The 26193-nt window shown below is 42.5% G+C and overlaps 1 protein-coding gene across 2 annotated transcripts in view; it reads left to right on the top strand.

Annotated features, from left to right (window-relative positions):
• The first annotated feature begins 32 nt into the window (after positions 1 to 32).
• The window catches only part of doc2b (double C2-like domains, beta), a 118501-nt gene continuing 92340 nt past the window's right edge, over positions 33 to 26193 (top strand). For both annotated transcript variants that reach the window (XM_078787988.1, XM_078787989.1), the window contains exons 1-2: positions 33 to 344; positions 4930 to 5267. In XM_078787988.1, coding sequence (XP_078644114.1) covers positions 283 to 344; positions 4930 to 5267 — 400 coding nt within the window. In that variant the 5' untranslated portion in view covers positions 33 to 282. The remainder of the gene's footprint in view (positions 345 to 4929; positions 5268 to 26193) is intronic.

Below are 26193 nucleotides of genomic sequence, written 5' to 3' on the forward strand. Positions count from 1 at the left end.
CGTGCAGCACAAATCACGTGATACTTCCAAAATCAACCATTTGTTGCTCATAGCAGTAAGAGATGTTACAAAATGTTGTACTGTAACATACATCAATGTTCAACACTTAGACAGATACTGCTTTACCATGATTGGTAAACTTAACTCTTGGATATCGTCTGCATTCGGACCAACAGGACACTCCAGAAGTATGGGAGCAGATCCTTCCCTCCAGCTCTCCCAATATGTCTGCCATCACGTACAACGCGACACGCTGTCTCGTGCTTATGACAAGTGGAATGAATGACTTGTACGAGTCATGGTGGAGTACAAGACAACAAAATATCAGGAGAATGCCGACTGAGGTGAGTCGTGGTTGTTGAAATATTCAGATCTTATGTTAAGCTCACTTCTGGTCACGTGACGGCAACGAGGCGGCGGTGACTAATCCAACGTCATCTTGTATACATTTTACACATAAACTAAAATCATGACCATTACCGTAACAATATACACTATTCTTTATTACAATGTCACATACATTATTTTTTGCATTAAGGATCATGATTTAATTCTGGCAAAAAACATTAATTCATTTTCTTCCGCGGGGTGCTGAAGCCGATCCCAGCTGTGAAAATATTATATATGTTATATTCACGTGGATACAATAATACAATATATGATTACTAGAATGCAATATAAATTATTGTCTTAATAAAAAAATATTAAATTAATGATTGTATATTATTATTTAATCCTGGCAACAACAAAACATATCAAAGAATTCTATATTTTTTGTATACAATACTACAGTATGTTATTTAATAGCACAATTAAGCATAATTATTTAATTATGGTACCATAATACTAGTACATGTTCTAATTTCTGAAATGTAATATAAACTACTTTCATATTAATGATCATTTTGTAATTTTGGATATTATTTTTAAATGTTCAAGTAACCCTTAGAACGCCCCCCACTCTGCAATTGAATAGATAAACGCCCCCCCTGGGCACTATATGATGATAACGGATTTATTCAAACCAGCATTTGTTAATAATAAATGGTGTTTTCAGTTTTGACCACAAGAGGGCAACATTGTCCCATTGGTTTTATTGCTCCTTTTCAAAAAATATCCCTTTGATTAATATAGTTTAGTTACCTAACCAAATCTGATTTTCTTAAAGCTTTAAACCTCTCTCTTTGTGTTTTTAAGTCCCTTTTGCCATTTTTATCAACAGGAAACACAAAATATGCAATATTTTCCTAAAATTACTGGCTGTATTACTGCCAGTATTTTGAAGGGTGGGGCCATTTATGAGTTTATTCATTCTTGAGGACCATTTTATAACATGCCAAAATTACTGTATATCAACAATATGTGATTATAATGGGAGTCAATGGACCAAATTGGTCCTGAGGGTAGGCATTTTTTGTTATTATCGTATCCTATTCTATACACCTTGCAACATATTGTCTTTTAAATAATAATTAAAAAAAAAAACAATCAGTGGAACATGACTGATACCTAGTGACCAGTGTAGAATACTACATTTGAAGGTGTTTTCTGAATGCTTAGGGCTGTATTCTACTTTATATATGCTTTTTATGCTTGAAAATGCTTAATTCAGGCCAAAATGTGTCACATTAGCTTAAATATACATGTTTTGAGGCCATATCCAAACAATGTATCCATGCCTCAACGTCAATAGTTGTTGTGTGTGACATCTATGTGTGTTTACTACTTGACTTGTCTCAGATAATTGCATGAGAGTGTCTGGGGACCGACAAAGGTAGACTAGAAATTCTCCAGAGTGCGTCCCTCCTGGCTCTCACCCGTGACTCAGCAGCAATCACCAGCTGCCCCTCTGAACCTCAATCATGCTGTTACAAATGATGCAATATGTTGGACACATATGAATTTATCACCACTTGTTTTTAATTGTCCACCATAAGGGTATAAATAAATCTGTACAACTAACACTAGAGGGCGCTCCATCATCGGTTGAAATGTTTGTGAAGGGCTGCTTCTTGAGAGAGTCTCAGTACATCTTCAGGCAATTCATATGTGACCAGATAGAAAAATACATACATACAATTCCAAACAAGCGTACCCTGCAACCCTAGTGAGTGGATAGATGGCTATACAGTATATTAGGGGTCGTCGATCGGCCACAGATCCGGTGATATCCCAGATATCGGTGAAAAAGGACGGTATCGACACCGATACTTGCTTTAAAACACAGATCGTCTCCAAACATCAGCTCCGCCCCCGCTGCAGCATCCAGAACTGTCTGCCATGTGTGGACTTCCTGTCTTTGTGAGACCGATAGAAGTTTTGGGGCAGGGTGTGGTGAGTTTGAGGTCCCCATGTGATCATCCGTCAGGCAGTGGCTGTAAAGCAAGTGTGAGCAGAATTTGGGGATGAGTACCGCCTCAGTACGGATTTGCGAGCATGCAGACACTATGTAGCACATTAGTGCAGGAGGAACTTTCATTGTGTGCGGGGCTGCGTCAGACTCCGGATGACACATGAGTGTTTGTGCCGCGCTTGATACGGGTGTGCACACTGACATTGTATGCTGTACGGTGTACAAGGATTGGTTTTGTTGAATACCCTCCACGTTCACTAGGCCTCACACCACTAGACTTTTGCCTAAAACACAAAGTCTACACTATAAAATCTGCAACAGTTGCTGAATTCAGTGCAGCCATCGAAAGCGAATGCATGGAAATACAGAGGGAATTGTTCATTAATGTTTGCGATTCCATTGCTTTGCGTTGTCAGCAGTGTCTAGACCACAATGGTCAGTTTGAGAACTGGAGGTGACAAAACAATAAAATCCATCCATCCATTTTCTTTGCCGCTTGTCCTCACTAGGGACGCGTAGCCAGAACAACCAGTCACACTCACATTCACACCTACGGACAATTTAGTGTCTCCATTAAATCCATCCATCAATTCTTTTTCTATGCCCCTTATCCTTACTAGAGTGGAGGGTAGCCTATCCCAGTCTTGGGGCGAGAGGCGGGGTACACCCTGGACTGGTGGCCAGCCAATCACAGGGCACATATGGACAAACAACCATTCACACTCACATTCATACCTATGGACAATTCGGAGTGGCCAATTAACCTAGCATGTTTTTGGAATGTGGGAGGAAACCGGAGTATCCGGAGAAAACCCACGCATGCACGGGGAGAACATGCAAACTCCACACAGAGATGCCCAAACAATAAAATGATGTTTCTAAACTCTATTACATTACAATTTACTAATTATAGTGAACAAAGTTTAGAATTATTCAAAGTATGAATCTGTTTTTTTTGGGTGGCGGGGGGTGCATACTGTATATAGTGTTTGCCATCTACCTTTTTGCATGTTTATCAAACATGTATCAAATCATCAAACATTTACGTTTATAAATGAAACTTAAGGGGGAAACAATCCAAACCTCCATGGTCCTTTGTGAAAAAGTGATTCCTCCTAAAGCTAATAACTGGTTGGGCCACCCTTAGCAGCAACAACTGCACTCAAGCGTTTGTGATAACTTGCAATGAGTCTCTTACAGCACTCATCTTTGCAGGATTGTTGTCATTCAGCCACATTGGAGGCTTTTCCAGCATGAAGCCTTTTTAAGGTCATGCCACAGCATCTCAATAGGATTCAGGTCAGGACTTTGACTAAGCCACTCCAAAGTCTTCATTTGTTTTTTCTTCAGGACTTGCTGGTGTGTTTTGTATCGTTGTCCTGCTGCAGAACTCATGTTGGTTTCAGATTGTGGTCACCAACTGGGAATCTGGGAATTTATGGTTCCATGTATCACAGCAAGTCTTCCAGGTTCTAAAGCAGCAAAAGAGCCCCAGACCATCACACTACCACCACCATATTTTACTCTTGGTATGATGTTCTTTTTCTGAAATGTGTTGTTACTTTTACGCCAGATGTGATGGGAGACACACCTTCCAAAAAGTTCCACTTTTGTCTCGTCAGACCAAAGAGTATTTTCCCAAAGGTCTTGGGGATCATCAAGATCTTTTCTGGCAAAATTGAGACTAGCTTTAGTGTTCTTTTTGTTCAGTAGCGGTTTTGGTCTTGGAACTGTGCCATGAAGGCCGTTTTTGCCCAGTGTCTTTCTTATGGTGGAGTCATGAACACTGACCTTAACTGAGGCAAGTGAGGCCTGCAGTTCTTTGGATGTTGTTGTGGGGTCTTTTGTGACCTCTTGGATGAGTTGTTGCTGTGCTCTTGGAGTAATGTTGGTTGGCCAGCCCCTTTTTGGAAGGTTCACTACTGTTCCATACACACACACACATACAGTACATGCACATCTCAGTCATGCATGTTACTTTACTGCACAATCTTTGGTCACATGACAAAAATACCAGTGAGAAGCGAACCACACTATTGCCCATCAAGTATTTTTATTCACATTCACTCGCAGAACTGAACTTTAACCGAACCACTTGTTAACATTTTTGTGTGAGCGCAGCCTAACGTGAACACGCAGGATCTCCCGCTCGTGCCGACAGATGGATGGGGCTAATATCGTAATTAAGCACCTCAGGCTGATGGTTCCTGTTTACCGGTTGGTTGCTAGGCAGTGACATCAGCTGATCCCCCGTCCCTCCCCCCCTCTCTAATTCCCTTCCCTCTCCTTGCACACTCACTATTGCCTCTGTTCTCTCCCACATCGGCAGCGCAGACGTGGGTGGAGTGTGGGGGGGTCTCCAAAGAGGAGAGCCTGGAAGGAAAGTAGTAGTGTGTGAGTGTGTGTGTGTATGTGTATGTGTATGTGTGTGACATGTAGACAGCGTGGTCTGGCTGCGAGGACGCCAGTGGAAGACGCGGCGGCAGCCTCCACATGTCCACCTAAACAGACAACACCGGGAGGTTGTTTGTTATTTTTGTAGTTGAGTTGTTTTTTCTGAGTTGTGCATGCTTTAGGGAGAAGGCTCCTGGCTGGACTGCATGCATGACACAACGCAAAGGCGAGAAACCCACCATCAGCATCCAGGAGCACATGGCCATTGACGTGTGCCCAGGACCCATCCTGCCCATCAAGCAGATCTCGGACTACTTCCCACGGTACCCTCGGGGCCTGCAGCCGGCCGGGCCCCCGCGCTCTGCTCCATCCGCCGCCGCCACCATTGCCCCGGAAAGAGAGCGCCCGGATGAGGACAGCCCAGACCGGGCGTTTGGTGTGGGAGCGTCGGCTTCCCCGCAGGTGGCCGCCAGGAGGGACGAGGAGCTCGATGTGGAGGGATACGACTCGGATGACTCCAGTGAGTGCCCCTCTCCAATCTATTTCTACCCTTTCTTTCTTTCGACTTCCACCGGTTGCCAGGCATCCATCCGCCTTTTTATCCATCACCTTTTCTTCTTGACATGCATTGTGTGTCCCTTGTGTGAACACACAACCCCTCCCCACAACTCTCCGCCTCGCATATCAGACAACTGTTGCTGCTGCAGTTGCAGCCTCCTCCCCCAGCTCCCGCTCCACTCCGTCTCCTACGGATGGGATTTTCACGCTGCTGGCAAATGTCGATGCTGGCGGTCGTGGTTTTGTTTGTTTGGGACATACTTGATCACATAAAGGAATTGGATATGTGTGAAAAGGAGTAGGGAGAAGCAGAACCCTACCCCTTTCTTCTAGGTTCCACTTTCTTTTCTTCCGGGCACTCCCAATGTACGAGTTGGTTGATAACTATTCCTAGCTCTTTCAGTGAAAACATGCGGCAAAGAGACAATGCATGTGCAATCCACAGGTGATCCCCAAACGGATCCTCTGTCCTCCTTCCCAGAGATTGGAGGGTAACGTGTGACATTCTCCTCCTCTGTCACAGTTAATCCGGTGTGCACGATGCACGGTGGCAGGGGGAGGGGTGGGCTAGTTTAATCCTGAACTGGACGAGAGGAAGGGATGATGGAGAGCAGAGGGAGGAAGAGGAGGCAGATGTTCTCTGATGACCTCAGCGAAGCAACAAAGATTTGACGTCATACTGCAATGTTTTCCTCTCTTAGGAGTCTAAATGAAAATGCATTAGCAAGGCAGCAGGTGGCGGCCTAACCAGGATTCCATTGAGACCAACACCTTTGTGGAAAAAGGCTCTAGAATGTTACAATGATTGAAAAAGCATCACATACCCTCCATTCCTGTAGGGGGCAGCCATGCAAAGAAAGCCTGTTGCTACATCTGTCAGCCACCAATGCAAATGGATCGTATTGGCAAACCGTCATGTAGTTTTTATGCAGTTCCTAAAAGCAGCAGGCGGAGCTATAGCACGCTAACAATAAGGTCATTTAGCTAGTTGAATTTTGTGATTGACCAATACTGTTCCAGTCTAGTCCTGTAGGGAGCATCAATCCTATTCAAATATACAGTCGTCCCATGTTAAATGCTGTTAATTGGTTACTGATGTCTTGTGACCAGAATACTACATATAACATACTGCATATCTTACAATATTTTTTTAACTTGTATTCGACCATATCCAACACCACTTCATGCTTGGAATGTGGCGGCTCATTTCTATCACGGTTTTTCAAAAATATAATCATGACTAAATTATGCTGTTTTATGGTTCAATACGGCTTATTACTCGTCAAATAAAATTGCTCGCCAATTTTACGTTTTTTTTGCCTTAATTATTTTCAAGCATAAAAATGTAAATAAAATACAAATCTAAGGCATTCAGACACAGGTGTCAGTAATGTTACTGTAATGTTGGGTGAGACACACAAGCACCAGACTTGATCATCAGAACAAAAGGCATCTCACAACAGGCACCATAATCCCTGATAACAGGCTACTGTTGTGGCTGTAAACTATACCAAGCTAAAACTCAAGTCTGAACCCCCGACATCACTTGCTGTTTGCACCTCTCAGGAACACATTTACAGCAGCACACATGAGCACAACTCGTATTTATGTCTTATTTTCTGCCAGTGATTTCTCTGTTGCTGCGTTATTATACTCCACATTATCCACTTTGCTGCAGTGCTCCCTTTTCTTACTGCCCCTAGTCTCCTCTTGGATAAAATTTGCCTTGTTTTTGTCGTTCAGTACCTTAAGACTTGGAACCTTGACTCTTCACGGCATGTTGTTGCAGTAAGGAATTGCTCCATAGTTCGCTTTGCTGGAAACACTCCTTTTTCTTACTGCCCTCAGTCTCCTATTGGATAAACTATGCCTCCTTATTAAGAAGTAAATACAGGCGACCCTCACTCTTCTCCGTTGTTGTTGTTACAACTTGTAATGTTGACCCTTAACATCATGTTGTTGCAGTGTTGCACTTTATGGCAGTGCTTCCTGGTCTTACTACCCTTAGTGTCCTCTTGGATAAAATGCGTTTGGCTACCAAAAAGTAAGTGTTAGTGTACCTTGTTATGACTTGTCGCAGTGGTCCTTAACGCCATTGTACTTTGCTGCAGTGTTCTCTTTTCATACTGACCTCAGTCTTGAATAAAATATGTGTAGCTACCAAGAAGTAAATACAGGAGACCTTTGTTCTCCTCCATTGTTAGCATTCCTTCTTAAGACTTGACCTTGTGACCTTATGTCAGATAATCTTGGTCGTGGTTTGTTTTGGCCTCCACAAAAGACACAAGGAACCCACAAGGAACCCTCCCTAACATCTCATAGCGTTAGGTCAACACCTAGCACGAACTTTCATGAAGCATTGTGGATTTAGAGCGCTTGTGCAGTCGTACACAAACAAACGCTCATTTCATCCTGCCGAGCTGATATGGCAATTAGTCACTGGCATCTGCTGGAGCGTCGTCTTAATGATGAGGCAATCAACCTGGAGACACATGCATGATGCCAGGTAATTACATCCCAGTCGAGCCCTTCTTTTTCCTACCTCCAATAAACACAAGTGCAAACAAGACACATGAGAGTTCTAGTTTAATGTGCTGTTAAATATCTTCACTTGATACTATGTTGTATTGCTACTTGTTATGAAATATATCCCGTGGAGTAATGCAATCTGAGCGACACCTGAATCCACAGCAATGAAGTAAGATATCTGTTCCATCTTCACACCTCTTTGTTTCTTACTTTATCTTCTTGTGGAGGTTGACACCACCAAGCTGTTTGGTTGGCAGGAGGCCATTACTCAACATAACTTGAGATGCCATAAAAGAAATACAGTAACACTCCAACCATCACACAGCAACTTAACGCAATAACACATACACAGGGCAACTAGTACTTCTACTAAAGGAGCATAGCAGGTCATCACTACCGTTGCTGGCAGTGCTTCCAGCTTCTACAGTTGTTTGTTCAGTCACTCTGAGCGCCGTGTCAGGATCAACATGTTAATAGGACACACTGGTCGTGGGGGGTCTGATGGGCACTATAAGCAGGTCTTGGGTAAAATACTAAATACTGGCCAGGATACAGTTACACAGAAAATTCAGTGACATTTCAAGAATGTCAAAGACCCCAAATTGTGATTTAGATGCCGTAATAATAACAAAGTACAGTCTTTTAGTTTTTATGATTGATAAATCACTTTGTTGTTCCAAACGAGTTCTGGGGTAACGAGACAGCTATGGCCCAGATCGGCTCCCCGTTCTCTCACGGGACTTGATCCAGTATTTGCATGCTGCCTCCTCGATAAGATGCCCAGAGTCCCCCGAGTCCACATGGGGTGCGGGGGACGTATGTCTCAATACTGGTGAATAGCCGAATGGCTAATCTGCATGAGAGAAGAATTGTCCTGTTCATTGTGCCTCAACCTTGATTTTTAATTGAAGTGCAGAGGGAAGGATGTTGTGGTGGTGGTGGTGGGATGTGGGGGGTGGGGGTGGGGGCAGGAAGCTAATCAGAACCAATTGCATCTCCACTGCATCAATTAATAGTTGCTGCCAACGGGTGGAGGGTATCACGTCCCTGCCGGGGTTAGGGGAAATAGCGGGCGTGACCCACATGACAGAGAAAACGCTCTTGTGTTTCTCGGAGATAAGCCTCACAGCAAATTGTGTTAACAGCACAGGACGCTTGTTGGGGGGGGGGTGTTCTAGTGGTGTGTGTGTGTGTCCCACCCGCACCCGTCATCCCTAGACCGGTGCCTTGTTTACTTGGCAGCTGGTGATGTGAAAGCCAGTTAGACCAAGACAATACGCGAGTTCTTCTGAGGTGGCTGGTCAACCAAAAATTGTGATTTGTGGTTTGTATGGCTGATACCTGCCATACCCATCATCACTATCAATGTGGTGTTGTTTTACCATTTTACGTTAGCATTTGCATTGTCTCAAGGAAGTGACCAATCAACAGTTAGGGTTATTATTATTATTATTATTAGGCATGAGCGATTACAGCGCAATCAGTTTGTTCACCCATCTAAATGATCTGGATCCATTTGTGTACTCGGAATGGGCACGGCATAAACCAAAAGTGAGCTTGGTTGACTGGGAATGGGTGGAGCTTAAATCTGTATAATAAATCTGAAATTGACACAGATTGATGAGAAGTTGCTATATGTGTACTGTGTTTGTGTGTAAGTGATCCATGACGCTTGATTATTTAATCCAGGGGTGTCCAAACTTTTTGCAAAGAGGGCCAGATTTGGTAAGGTGAAAATGTGTGGGGGCCGACTATTTAGCCTGACATTCTTTGAACCATTAACATTAAATACAAATTAACTTTTTGGGATTTTTTTTAATTACAAATGGCATACTTTTACTTTTACATTTTTTTTTACATTTAGGTTTTTACCGAAATCACAAACCACAAAAAATTAAGAAAACTATCAAGGATATCTAAGTTCATGTGAAACATTACATATTATTCACTATTATATGCTCACTGTAGGAACAGTGCTGAAAACAAAACAATGATCACTGCATATTCAAACTGTGATTTTGACCATCACAAAAAAATTAATTAACTGAGATTTAAGAATTTATTCAACTCAGAGGACTTAACAAATATCTTGCCTGCACTAATGTGAAGGGTGATACTGGGATCTTGACTGCAGTATGTAGTCCAGGTCTGGCTCAAGAGCAGTGGTTTTGATGCGCAAGACGTCACGCAGGTGAGAGTCACTCATGTGGCTCTTGTTAATGTTCATAACGGAGAATGTCTTCTCGCACATGTATGTGGAGCCAAACAAGCTCAGCATTTTCTTAGCAAATGTCCGAATTGCTTGGAACCTGCCTTCATCCAGCTGGCGGTAGAAGTTGACAAGAGGGAGCTGTTGGTGCCGACTGCGATGCTCGGCGTCACACTGCATTTTCATTTGACTCACGGGCTCTTGTGAAAAAGCTTTGCTGTGCCGTTAAAACAGCTTCCAGTTGCTTCACTTTTTCACCGCGTTTGTTCCCAGTTAGCTTGTCGTAGCTAGCATGTTTCGTCTGGTAGTGCCTCTTGATGTTGAATTCCTTGAAAACAGCCACAGTCTCTTGGCAAATTAGGCAGACACAGTTGTTTCGTATTTCAGTGAAAAAATACTCAAATTTCCACTTGTCCTGGAAGCGGCGGCCCTCGCGGTCAACTTTCCTTTTTTTGTTTACAGTCGCCATGTTAGAAATGGGCTGGGCTGAAACGATCACGCAAGGCCAAGGGTCACGGCGGCCAGAGACTGCCATCTTCTGGTGAAATGAAAAATAGCTTTTTGTACACATGTATTTTATACTGTGGTCAACAGTGATGGCGGGCCGCATATTATTGATTTCATGATAGAGGCCGCGGGCCGGTAAAAATTTGTCCACGGGCCGCAATTGGCCCGGGGGCCGGACTTTGGACATGTCTGATTTAATCATTTCAATGACCTGTGTGAAGTTGCTGATTCATGCAAACATAGTAAACAGGGAAATCTGTCAGCCTCAAAAGCAGCACATTCAGTACTACAAGTAGTTTTCCAACTACCTTTTATCATCAGCTGAAGCAAGTGATGAAAGTAAAAAGCGGCTGTCAGTGACTGATGCACGATTGTACCCACTGTCTTGTGAAATGCACCGCGTAGTTATGAAAGTAGTTTAATATTTCAAGGTGCACACTGCAACGTATGGAGAGGGGTGTAGTATTGTAGTACGCTAAAATGCAGGATGCTTGATGCCGCTCTTGTGCTACTGTGCAGGTGTACCTACGTATTGTTGTGGCCAGTCAATGCAGGTTACCTTTACCACTGTCTGTGTACTGTTAACTGAAAATCAACAAAATTCTTATATGGAATAAGTCAAAAACACATTTCAAGAGAAAAAAATGTCACGCTTCCCCAATTGAGTGTCTGCACATCGCTGTGCACGGCACATGTTACGGAACAAGTTTACCAAGTAACTTTAGATACACTCCAAGATAGAGGCAAGCTGAAGAAAACCTAATAAAGTGGGGGTATTGTGACAATTGCTGAGCTGTTTTTAACTTTGCCAATTGCACTGTGTACGTGAATGAGGCACCACTGACCTCCTCTGTGGCTACCGCCATCTAGGGACAGTGTGTGACTGGCCATTCACAGGGCGAGAGGAGTGAATACATAATGAGCATTTAATACGGATAATGACAAAATGAACTCGTTTCATACTCGTCTCCATCAAAATTGCATTATTGTAACAGATACTTGTTCATATGCATCCCTAATCATTGCGTTTGATTCAGTTAAAAGAATCTCCATAATATGTAAAAATATAATAGTATATACTAGTATAAATAATATGGTTTAGTTGATTTCTGTAGACATCAACCAAATGAGGACCTTGCGCGACAGGCACAGAGGTGATGATGCAACTGCACAATAGAAGTGATCATGTTGATGCACTAGGCTGCACGGTGCTTGAGTGGTTAGCTGGGATATGGGTTCGAATACCCCCTTGGCCATCTCTGTGTGGAGTATGTATGTTCTCCCCGTGCATGCGTGGGTTTTCTCCGGGTACTCCGGTTTCCTCCCACATTCCAAAAACATGCTAGGTTAATTTGCCACTCCAAATTGTCCATAGGTATGGTTGTTTGTTTATATGTGCCCTGTGATTGGCTGGCGACCGGTCCAGGGTGTACCCCGCCTCTGGCCCAAAGACAGCTGGGATAGGCTCCAGCACCCCTCATGAGGAAAAAGCGGTAGAAAATGAATGAAATTGTCCATAGGTATGAATGTGAGTGTGAATGAGTGTGAATGGTTGTTTGTCTATATGTGCCCTGTGATTGGCTCGCAGCTGGGATTGGTTCCAGCACGCCGGCGACCCTTGTGTGGATAAGCAGTAGAAAATGAATGAATGAATGAATGAATGAATATTGATGCATTTTCAAGCCAAAGAACTGCCATTAGAGCATGCATGTCTCCCATTGAAACTTCCAGAAACCAGGAATGAAAAGGCATCTTGCCGTGTAGCGCATAGTAGGTTACACATTGAAGAGGAAATTTAACGCATTACTTATTGTTCCCTTAAAAAATATATAAAATATTTTCATGTAAAACAACAATTTTTTGTTATCTATGTTTTGACATAGTTGTCTAGACATTTTGGCAACATATATATGGCTAAATTTGTGTCAAAGTGAAAGTTATCTTTTCACAAAAAGCCCTTTTTATTGTTGAGAACTGCTATTTTGCTGAAACGTACCTATGTTCTACTGCTGATTACAAAATAACAGGAAAAGATAGAAACAAACTTTTTTTCCTGACGAAAGACGAGAATCTAATTTTTCCTTTGGAATATATGTTTATATACATGTTTATGTAGCCCTATGACACAATATCCTATGCGCCTTGAAAAATCTGTCAAAATCATCAAAAATGTCCGGTACCGAGAGGGACAGCTTTTGAAAAAAGGCTAGGATTTGAAACACGAACCGCTAAATTTGAAGCATGAAGTGGCAAGGGATTACTCTACGTGCTATTTTTTACTTTGTTCATGCACTTGACTTTTTTGGTTATTTGTGATCTTAGTAGATCAGACACTTGGCGTACAAACAAACAGAAAGGCACTGCTGCTTCACTGTTGGTGAAATGTTGTCATAAACCAGAGCAACTGTATTTCTTTGATAAAGAATCACTGGCAAAAGTTGCTCTAGCGGGAAGGTGGGTGGTGGTTGTGGGCAGTGCGATGAAGCTAATTAAAAAAAGCAAGCAAAAGACAAACTTTGTCAAGTTTTTGTTCTGGCCTAGTGAGAGCAGCTGCAGGGATGGCAACCAAACAAAGAGGCAAGACTTGCAGCATGGAATCAAACACAACACATCTGTAGTGGTCTTTGTATGCGGCCCGTCAAACATCACCCAAATAATGTAACCATTCAGTCCAACACCAAAAGTGCTCTTTCATGCAGTACTTCCTTTTTTTCTGCAACTGCAAGGTGGCAACACAGCAGAAATAATTATAAATGAGCAATCAAATGGATAAAAGAACATTTAAAGGAAACCTACACTTTGCCCGTCATCCTCAGTGCGTATGTGAATCAGGAACACACATCTTTCTCTTGCCTGTGCATTCTAAATATATCAAAACAGATAAAAAGAGGCTGCTAAGACTGCACTTGATGGGACACACCAATTCAGACATTTTTCAGAAGACATCCCCTCCGGAAGCGGCCAGTTTCACAGGATTGAGACTGATCTTTCAAGGCACATAGAATACTGTGTTCTCGGCTATATAAACATGGTACTTACCAAAAGAAAGACTTGTTTTTCAAAAGTTTGCTTTGACCTTTTTCCGTTCTTTAGTAAGCGTCATAGGTATTCTTCAGGAAGGGCATTCGGAATATAAAGGGCTCAAGCCAAAATCACTATGTGGACCAAAAAGGATCTGCTGTGATGACTCCGTAATCAGTAAAAAGCAGAAAGAAACAAACAAAGTAGTCAGCAGTAGAACAAACATATACAGTAGGTACAGTATGTTTCAGAATGGAGAATACCACCTTTTGGTCAAAAGATACATTAAAAGCCGAACTTGCACTATACTAAGTATATTTAGCCAAAATATCTAAACAACTATGCCACAACAAACAATTTTTTACATGAAAATAACCATTTTTTTACATAACAACACAACACCATGAAGTATTTACAATTTTCACATTTGGAGCTGAACTGTGTGGAACGTGTGGAAACATGGCTCCCAAGCCCAAATAACGGAACATATATTTGGTTGATGTACGTACACAGACGCCACTCGCCGCACTGCGGTTCAAATATGCTTCCTCACTCTATCATGGTTCATGCTTGACTACGGCCTATTATTAGTCAAGATGAGTCAAGGTTTCTGTCATTTTACATTAAGACACATTGATTGGAACAGTTTCGCCTTGGTTTGTTTATTTCAAACATACAATCCAAACAACAAAGATGAGACACCTAAACTATTATTTTCCACTTTAGTTTGAGACAATTTCTATCTTTTGAGCAAAAGCGTTGGGCCCATTCCTCTCACGTCACCGATGTGATGAGCTGCGTCCTTATTCTTCCACGTTTATGATGTTGTGGCTTCACAATGCTGCCTCATTCATGTCAGAGTGCTCAATACTGATTGCGGAAACTGCTACTCATCACAATACGGTCCCATGGCTGAAGGGATGGATCTCCCAAAAGCTATTCCAGTTTTTCTGACCCGTGTTCTGACCTTGTTGTTCCATTCCCCTTTTAAGAGCCAGTTGAAGAAATCTGCAGAGCCATCTGTTGCTTGTGGCCGCCACAAAGATATTTGCAGACCTTTGCATCAATCTACGTGAAAAGCTTGAAGGAGAATCCTATTATGTGCAAGCTGTCACGCAGTCGTAATGACTCGCTGTCATGGCAGCCCCTTCGCCAAAGCTGCGGCGGTCGGTCAGCTGCGAGCCGGTGGAAGTTGGCGAGCTGCTCCGCTCTATCAGACTTGAACTGTGACCCCCGCCCTCCCTTCACTGCGCTGAGCGTGTTACGTAATGATAATGCCAGCTATTACACAGATCCATTTGGCATCCGAGGGCTGTCGTCCATGAAGGCAGGGGGATTTGATTTCGCTTTCCGTGCAACATTCCCAAGCATGTTTCTACCGACGTTAAATTCATCCTAAGTGCAAAGCGGCACCAAGAGGACCCAAGAGAGTACACTTGCCGAAATGAAAATGGTCAACAAGTTCCTGCCAAAAAGGATGAATAAATCATAAAAGTAGTAGTGACGCACGGAAGGCTGGACTCATCAGGATGAGATATTTAGCGGCTCGCCGTCCGCCAGCATGACGTGTCAACGTTTGCTGTTTGCCACTTAATGAGGCGGCGTTAATAAGGCCTGTTTGGCCACTCAAGTTCAAAGCTTTCAGACTGTCCGCCACTGTAGCGGGACAGGGCGGAGCTACAGTGTGCACCTCAAGTTCACATTTGCTGCTATGTTTTTTAATGTCAATTACAAATAAATTCTTGAACCAATCTTCACTCGCTAAATGTACTGCAAAAAAGGTCAGTAAGGATAATTCATAATGCCACCTACAGAGAACATACTAACTCCTTATTTGTAAAATCACAAACACTTCAACTTGCTGATATAGTTCATCTTCAAACAGCTAAAATAATGCATAAGGCTAAAAATAAGCAATTAGCTAAAAATGTCATCCAATACTTCTCTACAAGAGAGACGAAATATGATCTCAGGGAAGAAAATTTGAAACACTTCTGTGCTACGACTATGTTAAAAAGCCATAGCATTTCAGTATGTGGAATCAAACTATGGAATGGATTGAGTAAGGAAATCAAACAATGCACAATGATGAGCCAATTCAAGAAACAATACAAGCAGTTGATGTTTGCTAAATACAAGGATGAAGAGTCTTGAACCAATCATGATGTGCTATATATATCACTATATTGACACTTACTATGGTACCCATGATGGCATTGGATGCTCATATCACCTCCTACTTCGGTACGAGGTGCATTATTAAAAAAACCAAAACCTTAAACTGTATTATGGAAAGCAGGAAGTGAACAAATGTAACAGTTAGTGATTGTAAAAGTACCAGATGGAGGGGTAGGATTTAACAAGCTTTGCTTCTTCCTACTCCTTTTGGACATGTGGAACTGTGAACTGATTATGGGATGCACTCAATTGTAATCTGATGCATGTTCAAATGAAATAAAACCATTACCATTACCAAGGTTACTGATTGTCTAATCGTAGTTTGTGCAGGTTGTCCCTTTTGAAAATTAATTTTGGCCATTTGTTTATTTTGCAATCACACACTGGTGCCATTTAACGCACTTTTCTTAAAAATGTTTCTCAAAGACACCGTTATTGTTTGTGGTTTGCTACTGATGGTCATCGGACATCGCTATCTCATGGCCTAGCATGCACATGTCTAGTTTGTCAAGGATTCAATTTTAAAGGCGTTAAATTATGTGCTGTAAGTGTACATTAAAATGGCCGGCCAGTGGTGCAAGTTTTGTAAACTCCCATCTCGAGGACAGGGCTATCATCATGCGACATGGTCAGCTCACACTAATAAACACTCTCATTGGGGCTGTTGGGTTACATCATTGCATGCTAGACTAACTAAGGTCGAGTATCTTTTGGATTCATTTTGGTTCCCATTTGAATTCTGATTCTTCGTGCCTACCCTTTCTTGATTTTGTTCCGTACAGTGTCATAAACGTTTGCATGGATGCTGACCAGAGTTCTGAACTTCTCAGTGATTGTTCCATAAATTATTAACTTATTCAATCCCATCCATTTCTCATGAGTCGCCCCTCCTGGTGCCGGCCATTTTGGATTATTTAGACTGAATATTGTGTTATAGGGCTATATAATCATGGTACATACCAAGAGAAAGACTTGACTCTTGGTAGGAATGAGCGAATACACCACTATCTGTATCTAAAAAAATAAATCAGTATTTTATGTCTGAAATTGACAATCAGAGCTTGCTATATTTATTGTTCACAATTCAGCTATATGTGTACTGTGTATGTGTGTATGTTATCTGTAGTTTTTAGTATCAACTCTTCTACAACTTTTTATTATTTTCTTTACTTTATTTTTTCCAGTTTTATGAAATATTTTGTTCTACAATCGGCCGCTCCCATATACATACACTGGCCCAATACATATTTCACAGGTCCATGCTGTCCATCACTATAAATGACACCTGCTATAAGCAAAGGCTGGCAGCAGACTTCCACAGTGGTGCACACACACCTGGTTGAGATGCGCTCCGGCGGCAAGCCTCTCGTGTGGATTACACAGTAAATGCCTGACAAAAGAAACACTTCATTGCTTTGTCTTTGAATGCGGGCCGCACAGGAATTTGTTGTTGTTGGAGTTCATATAGCAACACCAACTAATACTACTCAACTAATGCATATATTTATTGCATATTTGATAAATAGATTTTTTTCCTATTAATGACAATGACTCTCTCTGGGTAAAAAAAATAACTAAGCTTTACATATACAGTGTCACAGTTTATGGCTGAGGAGGATGCATTTTAAGGACCCCTGGAACTTTTTCAAATTGTGACAGCCTACACTCACCCTGCAGATGCGCCCTTGAAGGATGCAGACCCCGAAATTAGACACAGCCTTTGTCGTTTGGCTGTTAGTGTCACATTTTAACCAGTTTCATATTTAGTTTGCGTCAATAGTGTCTAAAAGCTACATAGATTCAGCGGGATACAAAGAGCATCAAATCCAGGCACAGTAGGTACTTCAAATATATCACACTGAATGCAAAGTACTGTTTACAACCAGCTATGAAAAATGACCCAACTACAAAAATGAGCTAATTCCAAACAACAAACAGGTGCCTTTCCAGTTCTCTCAAGTGAAATGAAAGTAAAGTAAAGCAGACGGGGAACAAAATATGAGTCACAAACAGGAACTGATGGTGGCAACTCGGGATGACTGAGTACACCACTATCTCTATCTGTATCTGTTCACCCATCTAAATGATGTCTATCTGTGCTCGGAGTGGGCGGGACATGCTGCAAAAGTGGGTGGGGCTTAAATATGTACAATATTTTAAGTCTGAAATTGACATGGATTGATCAGAAGTTGCTGTGTGTATTTGTTACTATTCAGTGTGTGAATGTGTACTGTGTATGTGTGTAAGTGACTCTTTATTCTTGAGTTTAGCTGTGTGACGTTGGTGATTCATGCCTTGTTGACTGTATTTTTCGCAAAAGCACAAGCAGTTTCCCAACTGACCTGATATGACCAGCAAGCTGCTGTCCTGTTAAAAACGTCGTGTATTTTATGAAAGAAGTTTAAGATTGCAACGGTACATACTGCAACATATTGAGAGGAGTGTAATATTTGATGCCAGCCATAAATGCAGAATCCATATACGGCATCAAATGTACCTAATGTTTTTTCCCAAGTACCAATTTTACCAGGTAACTTTAGATGTAAACCAAAAGAGCGGCGAGCTGAAGAAAACCTACCAAAGTTGAGACATTGTGACATCATCGCTTCCCAATGGCACCTTGCACGTGAATGAGGCATCATTATCTTACTCCACAGTCTCTTCTTTGCCGATTTCAGTCTCCTCTCAGATGAAGGGTCTCCTCACTGTCCTCCATTCTTGTAGTTTGAAATTTCTAGCAGTGTGCTGAGGGATTATATTAATATACATTGAGGCGCAAATGCATTATTTGAACTGAATCATTCAGAAAGCGTGCACTTTCCAAAGTATCTGATGACATTTCATTGGCATTATCTCAGAGCATGCAAACCCTACTGAATATGCACGCCGTGTGGCCGGCTGAAATGTAGGAAAATACCATCACACACACACACACACACACACAAGATGATTCTGCCAGAGCTTGAGTCATTTTCTCAGGGAGTTAGTCAAATCAAGTCAATTCTCAAGGCGACAAAAAGACCGACTACCTGGATGGTAGTTGAACTTGCGGTGCTCTGATCAGGGTTTGATGTTGCAGATTCCCATACTGATCATCTATACTATATGGATCTATATCTACACTACACACAGGGATCTCTCCAGGTTATGTACATGTTACAGTAATGTTTGGTGAGACACACAAGCACCAGCAACAGGTTTTTTTTTTGCAGGTTTGAATGATCTCACAACAGGCACAATAATCCCTGATAATCCCTCATGAAAACACTGGGTATTTTGTATTTTTGCTACTGTAACCCAGGCCAAGCTGACTGAACCCCTTCCTGTCTGCAACCCAATGAGCTCCCTTAGTGCCTGAACACTTTTACACCAACACACACGAGCATGAGTCTTATTTATTCTTAAATGTCATATTTTCTGTTATTGTGTACTATATTGGCTAATAGACTAATAGACTAAGTCCAGGGTGAACGCCACCTCTCGTGAGCTAGTGAGCTGGGATTGGCTCTAGCATACCCCATAACTCTAGTGAGGATAAGTGACATACAAAATGGATTGATGGATGGATGGATATTGGGTAATTGAGTGTAATGTGACTCTAGGGGTGTTATTTCATGAATAGAGGGCTCTAATCATGTTAAAAACTGTATTTGTTTTGATGTTGTTTTCTATGCTCTAACTATGAAAATATTCCATTTAGAAATAAGGAATCCTACTTTACGGAAAATCAGGAGGGATTACCGTATTCACTTTTGTGAGATAGCACATGTGTTTACGCTAGAAAAATGGCATTCGTCATCACCTCGATTGCTGTGCGGCCTTTTTTACTGAAAGCCAGGTATTGTAGTGGCGGATGTTGACAAAGTGAGGATTGTTCTTCAGCCAAGTAAGAGGCATCAATCCAAGTGAGTGGCGTCAAAACAAGAGAAGAGACCGTTCTTTTGGCAGGGACGCTGCGCAAGAACAAAGAGGGCAGTCAGAATGACGACATGCACTAAAACGCGCACGCTTGCATGAGTATTAATATGTGTGTAGTACAGTATGTACTGTATCCCCTGTCAGCAGGTACTTTGTGTGTACAGAAACATACATTATCATACATAGAGCACACCGATTAGCATTAGCTTCCATCCCAGCAGGTATAAGTATTCCAAACAATCATTTTCAAAGCGGCATCCTCGTCATCGTCGCACCTTTTTCCCAGAACCGATGTTGCCCGCCTCCAAGGTTCCCACCCTTGCTGCCTCTCGCCTTTTTTCCTCCCTGTGCTTTCTGACTCATCAGTTCTCCACAAGCACAAGACCGTTTCTTTTGTGTGTGTGTGTGTCCTTGTTAGTCTTTACACAACACCGCTGTACTCTCAAACACATACACAAAACTAGCACATGTTCCATCCTTGCTTTATGGCAATTCTTGAGCGACAGATCTCAGAAAAGCCCTTAGCGCTGATTTGGACGCTTCGCTACAGTAAAAAATAAAAATAAAAAAATAGCCAAATAAATATCACTATCCACAAGTCTTGGTGAGACAGTGGGCGGGAACAGGAAACTACAAGTATGCTGTTTATTTTTACAAACAGGATGGAAAAAAAGCCTGGGAGGATTGGATTTATTGTGAAGTTTTCAAAGAATGCTTTGTTGTTTGCGATCATCTGCCTGGCGTACAGAGTGCAACGCTCTCATGGATGAAAACGATTACAGTCGTCATTTGAGTCAGCTGGGATAGGCTCCAGCATACCCACATGACTCTAGTGAGGATAAGCAGTATAGAAAAAGGATGGATGGGCAATTGGTCAGGCCCCCCCGCCATTAGACAATGCCAATGGCCCCTGGCCAATAGGTAATCAACACACAAGTAGTGTTTGGAGGACATGACATAATTAGTATAATGACACCAATAGACACTTGACAAAGTTAGTATGTACTGGATGGATGGAATATCCACTTTCTCGTGGGAGATAAATGAGCTCCCAACTAACCGCGTTGCTTGTTTGTTTGTCCCTGTGGTAAAAAGTCCCATTTAGAGTCTGAAGACAAAAAGACGGACAGCCAGGCAAGTCCAATGTCATTAGGGGGGATCAAAACACGGATCAAACACGCTGGCATCGGTTGGTGTGGCCGGTGTCAAGATGTCAAACTGAAACCAGCTCTGTGGTTGGAGAGTCCAGGAGGGCTCTGCTGTTTTTAAGGCGTGACTGCAAAAAATACAAGTCAAAGATCCTCTTTAGTAGGGGTCCCCAACCACTCTGCCGTGGCCTGGAACGTGGTCCTCCTTTCACAATAAAAGCACTGTAGATTACATCCTAACCAGCCTTTCCATCATAAAAGCACAGAATGAATGTGAGTGTGAATGGTTGTTTGTCTATATGTGCCCTGTGATTGGCTGGCCACCAGTCCTGGGTGTACCCCTCCTCTCGCCCGAAATCAGCCGGGATAGGCTCCAGCATAATGCCACAACCCTAGTGATAAGCGGCATAGAAAATATATCTGACATCTTCATGAGCTACTGCCAACAACACTATCCACGATCCCACTGCTGTTTTTGATGACCTACTGCAAAAAAACACGCTAGTCAAAGATCCTCTATTGGACGGTGCTGTGTTGTTTTTAGGCATGTGCTGCAGAGATCACCGAGACAATTCATCCTTCATCCACCAATTGAGACATTTCATTTACTAATGCATCCCCGCTATAAAAAGTGCCAGGATTGGGATGTTGTGTTCCTGGTCATCGGGCGGCACAAACGGGGCTGACTTTTAATAGTAAAGCCTCGAGAGTGTGTGGAAGTGGTGTACCTAGTGTGTGTAGAAGGTGCCGCATGCTGCGTTGGTCGGTGCAGGAGGAGGACAAACACATGGATGGTTGTGTCGTGGTGTGCCTGCAGACATGAATGGACCTTTGTGTGAGGCTGGGGAAACTCAGCTGCTCTATTCAGCGTGAAGTAAAACCGAATATGAACACTGAGGCGCCTCACCGTGGGGAGGCTCTGGTTTGAGTCAGGTAGCAACACCAACAGGGAGAATGACATTTCAAATCAAAGCACAATCCCTGCCTCCTCTTTTGTTTGATAAATGCTCCATTGATTGTCAGGGAAATTATTCTCAGGCAAGTTTAGCTGCCTCTAAAAACCTTCCATGTGAAGACTGTCATATGGTCTCACAGATACCTCATATAATGGCTGAACTGATGGGCAGTGTAACGTTCACTCACCAAGCTGAAGTAAAAAACAAGCGCTTCCATTAAAGTGGCCTGGCTGTCAGAGGATGTGCAAACAGAAGAAGAAGAGGTGAACCTGCGTGAGATGTTTTCTTTTTCAAACCAGAAAGGGCTTCTCTACAAAGCCAAAGTAGCTAACCGGTTTGTGGTCCACTTCCACTGTCGTGACTTCGACATTGTAACATGTTGACTTTCTTTTCTTGTCGATACACCACGGCATCCGATACTCCCATGAACACACCACAACATCCTAATGTACTTATTAGGTAGAAACAAAGCAGTTCATAAACATCTTCTCGCGAGTGATGAGAATATGTGCCTTGCTTGACTGCTCCTTGTGATAAAGCCTAATGGAAGGCGTTTAACTCCCAGCGTGGGCGGACTTTTATTTGGATATTTTAGCACAAGCTATCTTTGATGATCTCTCCTTGGGTGGATGCATGAGTTTAGCTTTTCTTCTGGTTTACAGTGTACACATATGAGAGAATGTTGTACTTCATCACGACGCCCTCCAATAAATACAGGCCCTCTGCAGAAATATCACACAAATACTAACCCCTCAAAGAAAGCCTGGTTAATCCTTTGGTTTCATTACTTTCTGAAGGACATCACCCTTCGAGTAGATGAATGACGGCCAGCAAGGTTTGCTGGTAGAACCAGGCCAGTGGAGCTAACTCGCCCTGGCCGGTTTACACATTTGTTGTGTTGTGTAGCCCCGCTGAATCGTCTCCTATTGATGCAACTAATTGAATTAGTGAAATAATCAAAGAAGTCCTTGGAGATCAAAGTTGTTTTTTGGTGAAAAAGATTCTCAGAATATAAAGTTTATGATTTTCCACAGAGGAAAAGATGAAACGGTGCGTTCCTCGCCTCTACATCCGTGGATAAAGTCAGTGAATTCAATAATTCATGTGGGCAATCATTAAAAAAGAAAAAGAGGTCCAATCATGACTTCAAATGAGGAATACAATCTGAAATGATGTGATCATTTTTATTTGGCATAACCAATTTTTATTCACTTATGTAATGATTTTATGTGGCCCACAGAACGGTGCAGTAAAGTCATAATGTATATTCAATCCATTCTTGGTTATGATGTTGTGTGTGTGTTCCTGCTAACAAGTCAGCGATTGATCACTGTGGTACAAATGTTGCTAGAAGTGACTGTAAATGGGAAGAGGGCCATTTACCGCCTCCCTGCTCCGGGTTTCTCTAAGTCCGTCCTTCTGATGCCAGACATTTGGCCAAATGAAATGTGCTATTAATTGGAAATGAAATGCATATCATTCTAATGAGGCCCTGCGTACACTTTTGTCTGCTGGGCTCATTCTGCTGTGATCCAAAGACTTTTTACATTTGGCCCGACCGGTCATTTCCAATTAATCTCAGGGCTCACAGTTAATTGGCTCCCACGTCCGCCCACATCTGCCCTCGTACCGCTACGGCTGCAGGAACGTCCTCTTAAAAGCCTTTTTTAGGCCGACTAAAGGCCTTGCATGTCTGCAATTATTAGCCCAAGGTGATTAATAGTCGTTTCGTTCCGTTGCCCACATTGTCTTGTCACGGACACCAGACTCCTGGACTACAACAGTGCCAAACTTTTAACGACGGCCAAAGTAACTTCTGGGTGGTCCAAAGGGAACAACCAAGTGAATGACTGAAAAAACATCTTTTGTGTGAGACAAGAGACGGCAAACATGCTAATCCAAGATCCTCTGTGTCTTAGAAGGGAGCTACCATTTTTAGTCTATAATATGTTGGGGGGGGGATGCACGGTGAACGGGTGGTTAGCATGTAGGCCACACAGTCAGGAGATCGGAAAGATCTGGGTTCGAATCTCCACTTGTTCTTTGGGACTTCCTCCGCCTTCCTCCCACATTCCAAAGGTTAATTTGAGACTCTGGGCATGAACGTGAGTGGTTGTTGGCTGGCCACCAGTCCAGGGTGCACCCCTCCTCTCGCCCAAAGACAGCTGGGATAGGCTCCAGCATACCCTCCACCCTCGCGGGGATAAGCAGCATCGAAAATGGATGGATAATTAATTATTCATCTTCTTGCAAAAATGTCCAACAGGAAAGAGTCCATGAATTGTGGAGCTAACAGATGCCCCCCGAGGCCTGGCATTGCCGAAACATCATGCACCCAACAAAAGTATTAACAATTTAGTTTTCACTTCAGTTTTTCATGAGCTGAAAATCAAAATGTAAAACTTTTGTATGTACACAAAAGATCTTTCTCTCTCAAATATTGGTGCCAAATTTGTCTAAATTTGTGTTACTCATCATGCATAATCCATAATCCACACATGATTAGATGGGGGGGCACAATAAAGGGCCACCCCTGGATTGGCAGTAGCTGGAACACGCTGTCGTATATGCGTACATGCTGAATGAGTGACATGTCCATGTACAGAGCCTTGACGCATGGGGCTGTGCATTATCATGCTGCACCAAGATAATCGTGAATGGATGACATAACAATGGCCCTCAGGATCTCAGCACGCTTTCTCTGTTTCTGCATTGTCCATAGCATTACCTGAGCATGCTGTCTAATCAGCTTGTTCATATACTGTACCACATCGGTGAGGCGGGCGGCTTATCTCAGCAAAGGAGAAGTGGTCAAAAACAGATCTTGGTGGATTTGTCAACAATATGTGAGAGGCCCAGCTTTGGTTTGCTGTACATCAAAGATGTTCAGCTCATGAAAAATGAGAGCAAAACCAAAAGTGTTTGTTGTGTTTGTCAGTTTGACCTCCTTTAAAAACCCTTTAAATCTGGTCTCACGGCATTGTGACAGAAAACAGTAACATGTGTAAGCAATATCCAATCAGGGCGGAGGAGTGATCATTCCTGTTTATTAGCAGTCACACAATAAATACTCCCAACACAAGACAATAATGTGAATCAGCAGCAGGCACTGCATTTGCTAACTGGGCCTTCAGTGGGGGCTTAATCAGCCAGAATTAATTAATCAGCGCTAGTACTGTGTGAGTATTATATATTGCCATATGATGCCATTTGCCCTGATTCAAACCCCAGTCCAGCACCAGCATGGTTACCCACTGGACCAACCAGTTACTAAAGAAGGATCTCTTAACAGTATCCTGCTTATAAGTTTGATGCTCAGCCAAATGTAACGAGCGGAAGTGGAACAGTTTGGTGATCAAGGGTTCGGACAACTACAAACCTCTACACTATGACATCATCTGGAACAGTTCAAACATTAATATTAATTGGGCTAATTGGAGGATGAGAAAATGTTGACATCACTGTGGGCCAGCTAGCTGGCCCTGAGAGGTCAATATGAAATCTGATTGTTCCAAGAATGGGAAAAGGATGACCAATAAAAGCTGATCATTGATTTTACACACTACACACTCGCTAGGTGTCAGCTTTGGGAAGAGGTAATTCCGAGAAAAAAATAGTCTGGAGTGGTTTTATAGGTTCCGTCATCAAGTGACTGACGCTGCATTTTCCAACTTGTCTGCTGCATCCACACAGGGGTTGGGGGTTGAATGAAAAGCAATTACAGCTAAGCCGGGAAAACGTTGGACACAAACGAGTGTCTTGGAGTCTAAAAGTTGGACTTTTGTACTTTTAATACGCTTTTAAACACAAACCAAAAACAATTTTTTTGCTTCATGAGTCATAATCTCATATCTTTTTGCAGCTTTCATGCAGTCAGGATTTGGGGTTTAACTGTAGGTATTAAAAAACAAAATCCATCTTGTGATGCCTTGTTGCAACGGTCCTTGACTGCACCATTTTCAAATGTGACACCCCATGGTGGGACGCTTCCACTCCGCAGTCGTTGGACACTAAAGGGGGAAAATATTGTATCTCACAACATGCATCCAGACTGTTTTTTGGGTGTTATTATTTTCTTGCCAAATAGACGGCATGGTGGCACTCCTAGGAAACGCCATGAATCAGATTGGCTTGAATTTTGTATTGATTTGATTTCTCACCAACCTCAATGCGTCCCTGTGAATGTTTTCACAACTACCCAATTCGAAATAGTGTTGAGAAACGGATCTATTTATTAATTGCTACTGTACAGACTGAACTCAAAAGTGAAACCAGGAAAATTAAAACTGGGGAGCTGTGAAGCATACAAGCATATTAAAGATTAAAATGACATGTTGACTACAATAAAATTGTACGGGTCGATAAGTCTGCAGTAACATTGAAAGTACTCCCTGCCTCTCGCGTCACCCCTGAGTGACGCCA

Source organism: Doryrhamphus excisus, linkage group LG21, assembly GCF_037039965.1.
Source record: "Doryrhamphus excisus strain RoL-2023G ecotype Guam linkage group LG21, RoL_Dexc_Guam_v1.1, whole genome shotgun sequence".
NCBI lineage: Eukaryota > Metazoa > Chordata > Actinopteri > Syngnathiformes > Syngnathidae > Doryrhamphus > Doryrhamphus excisus.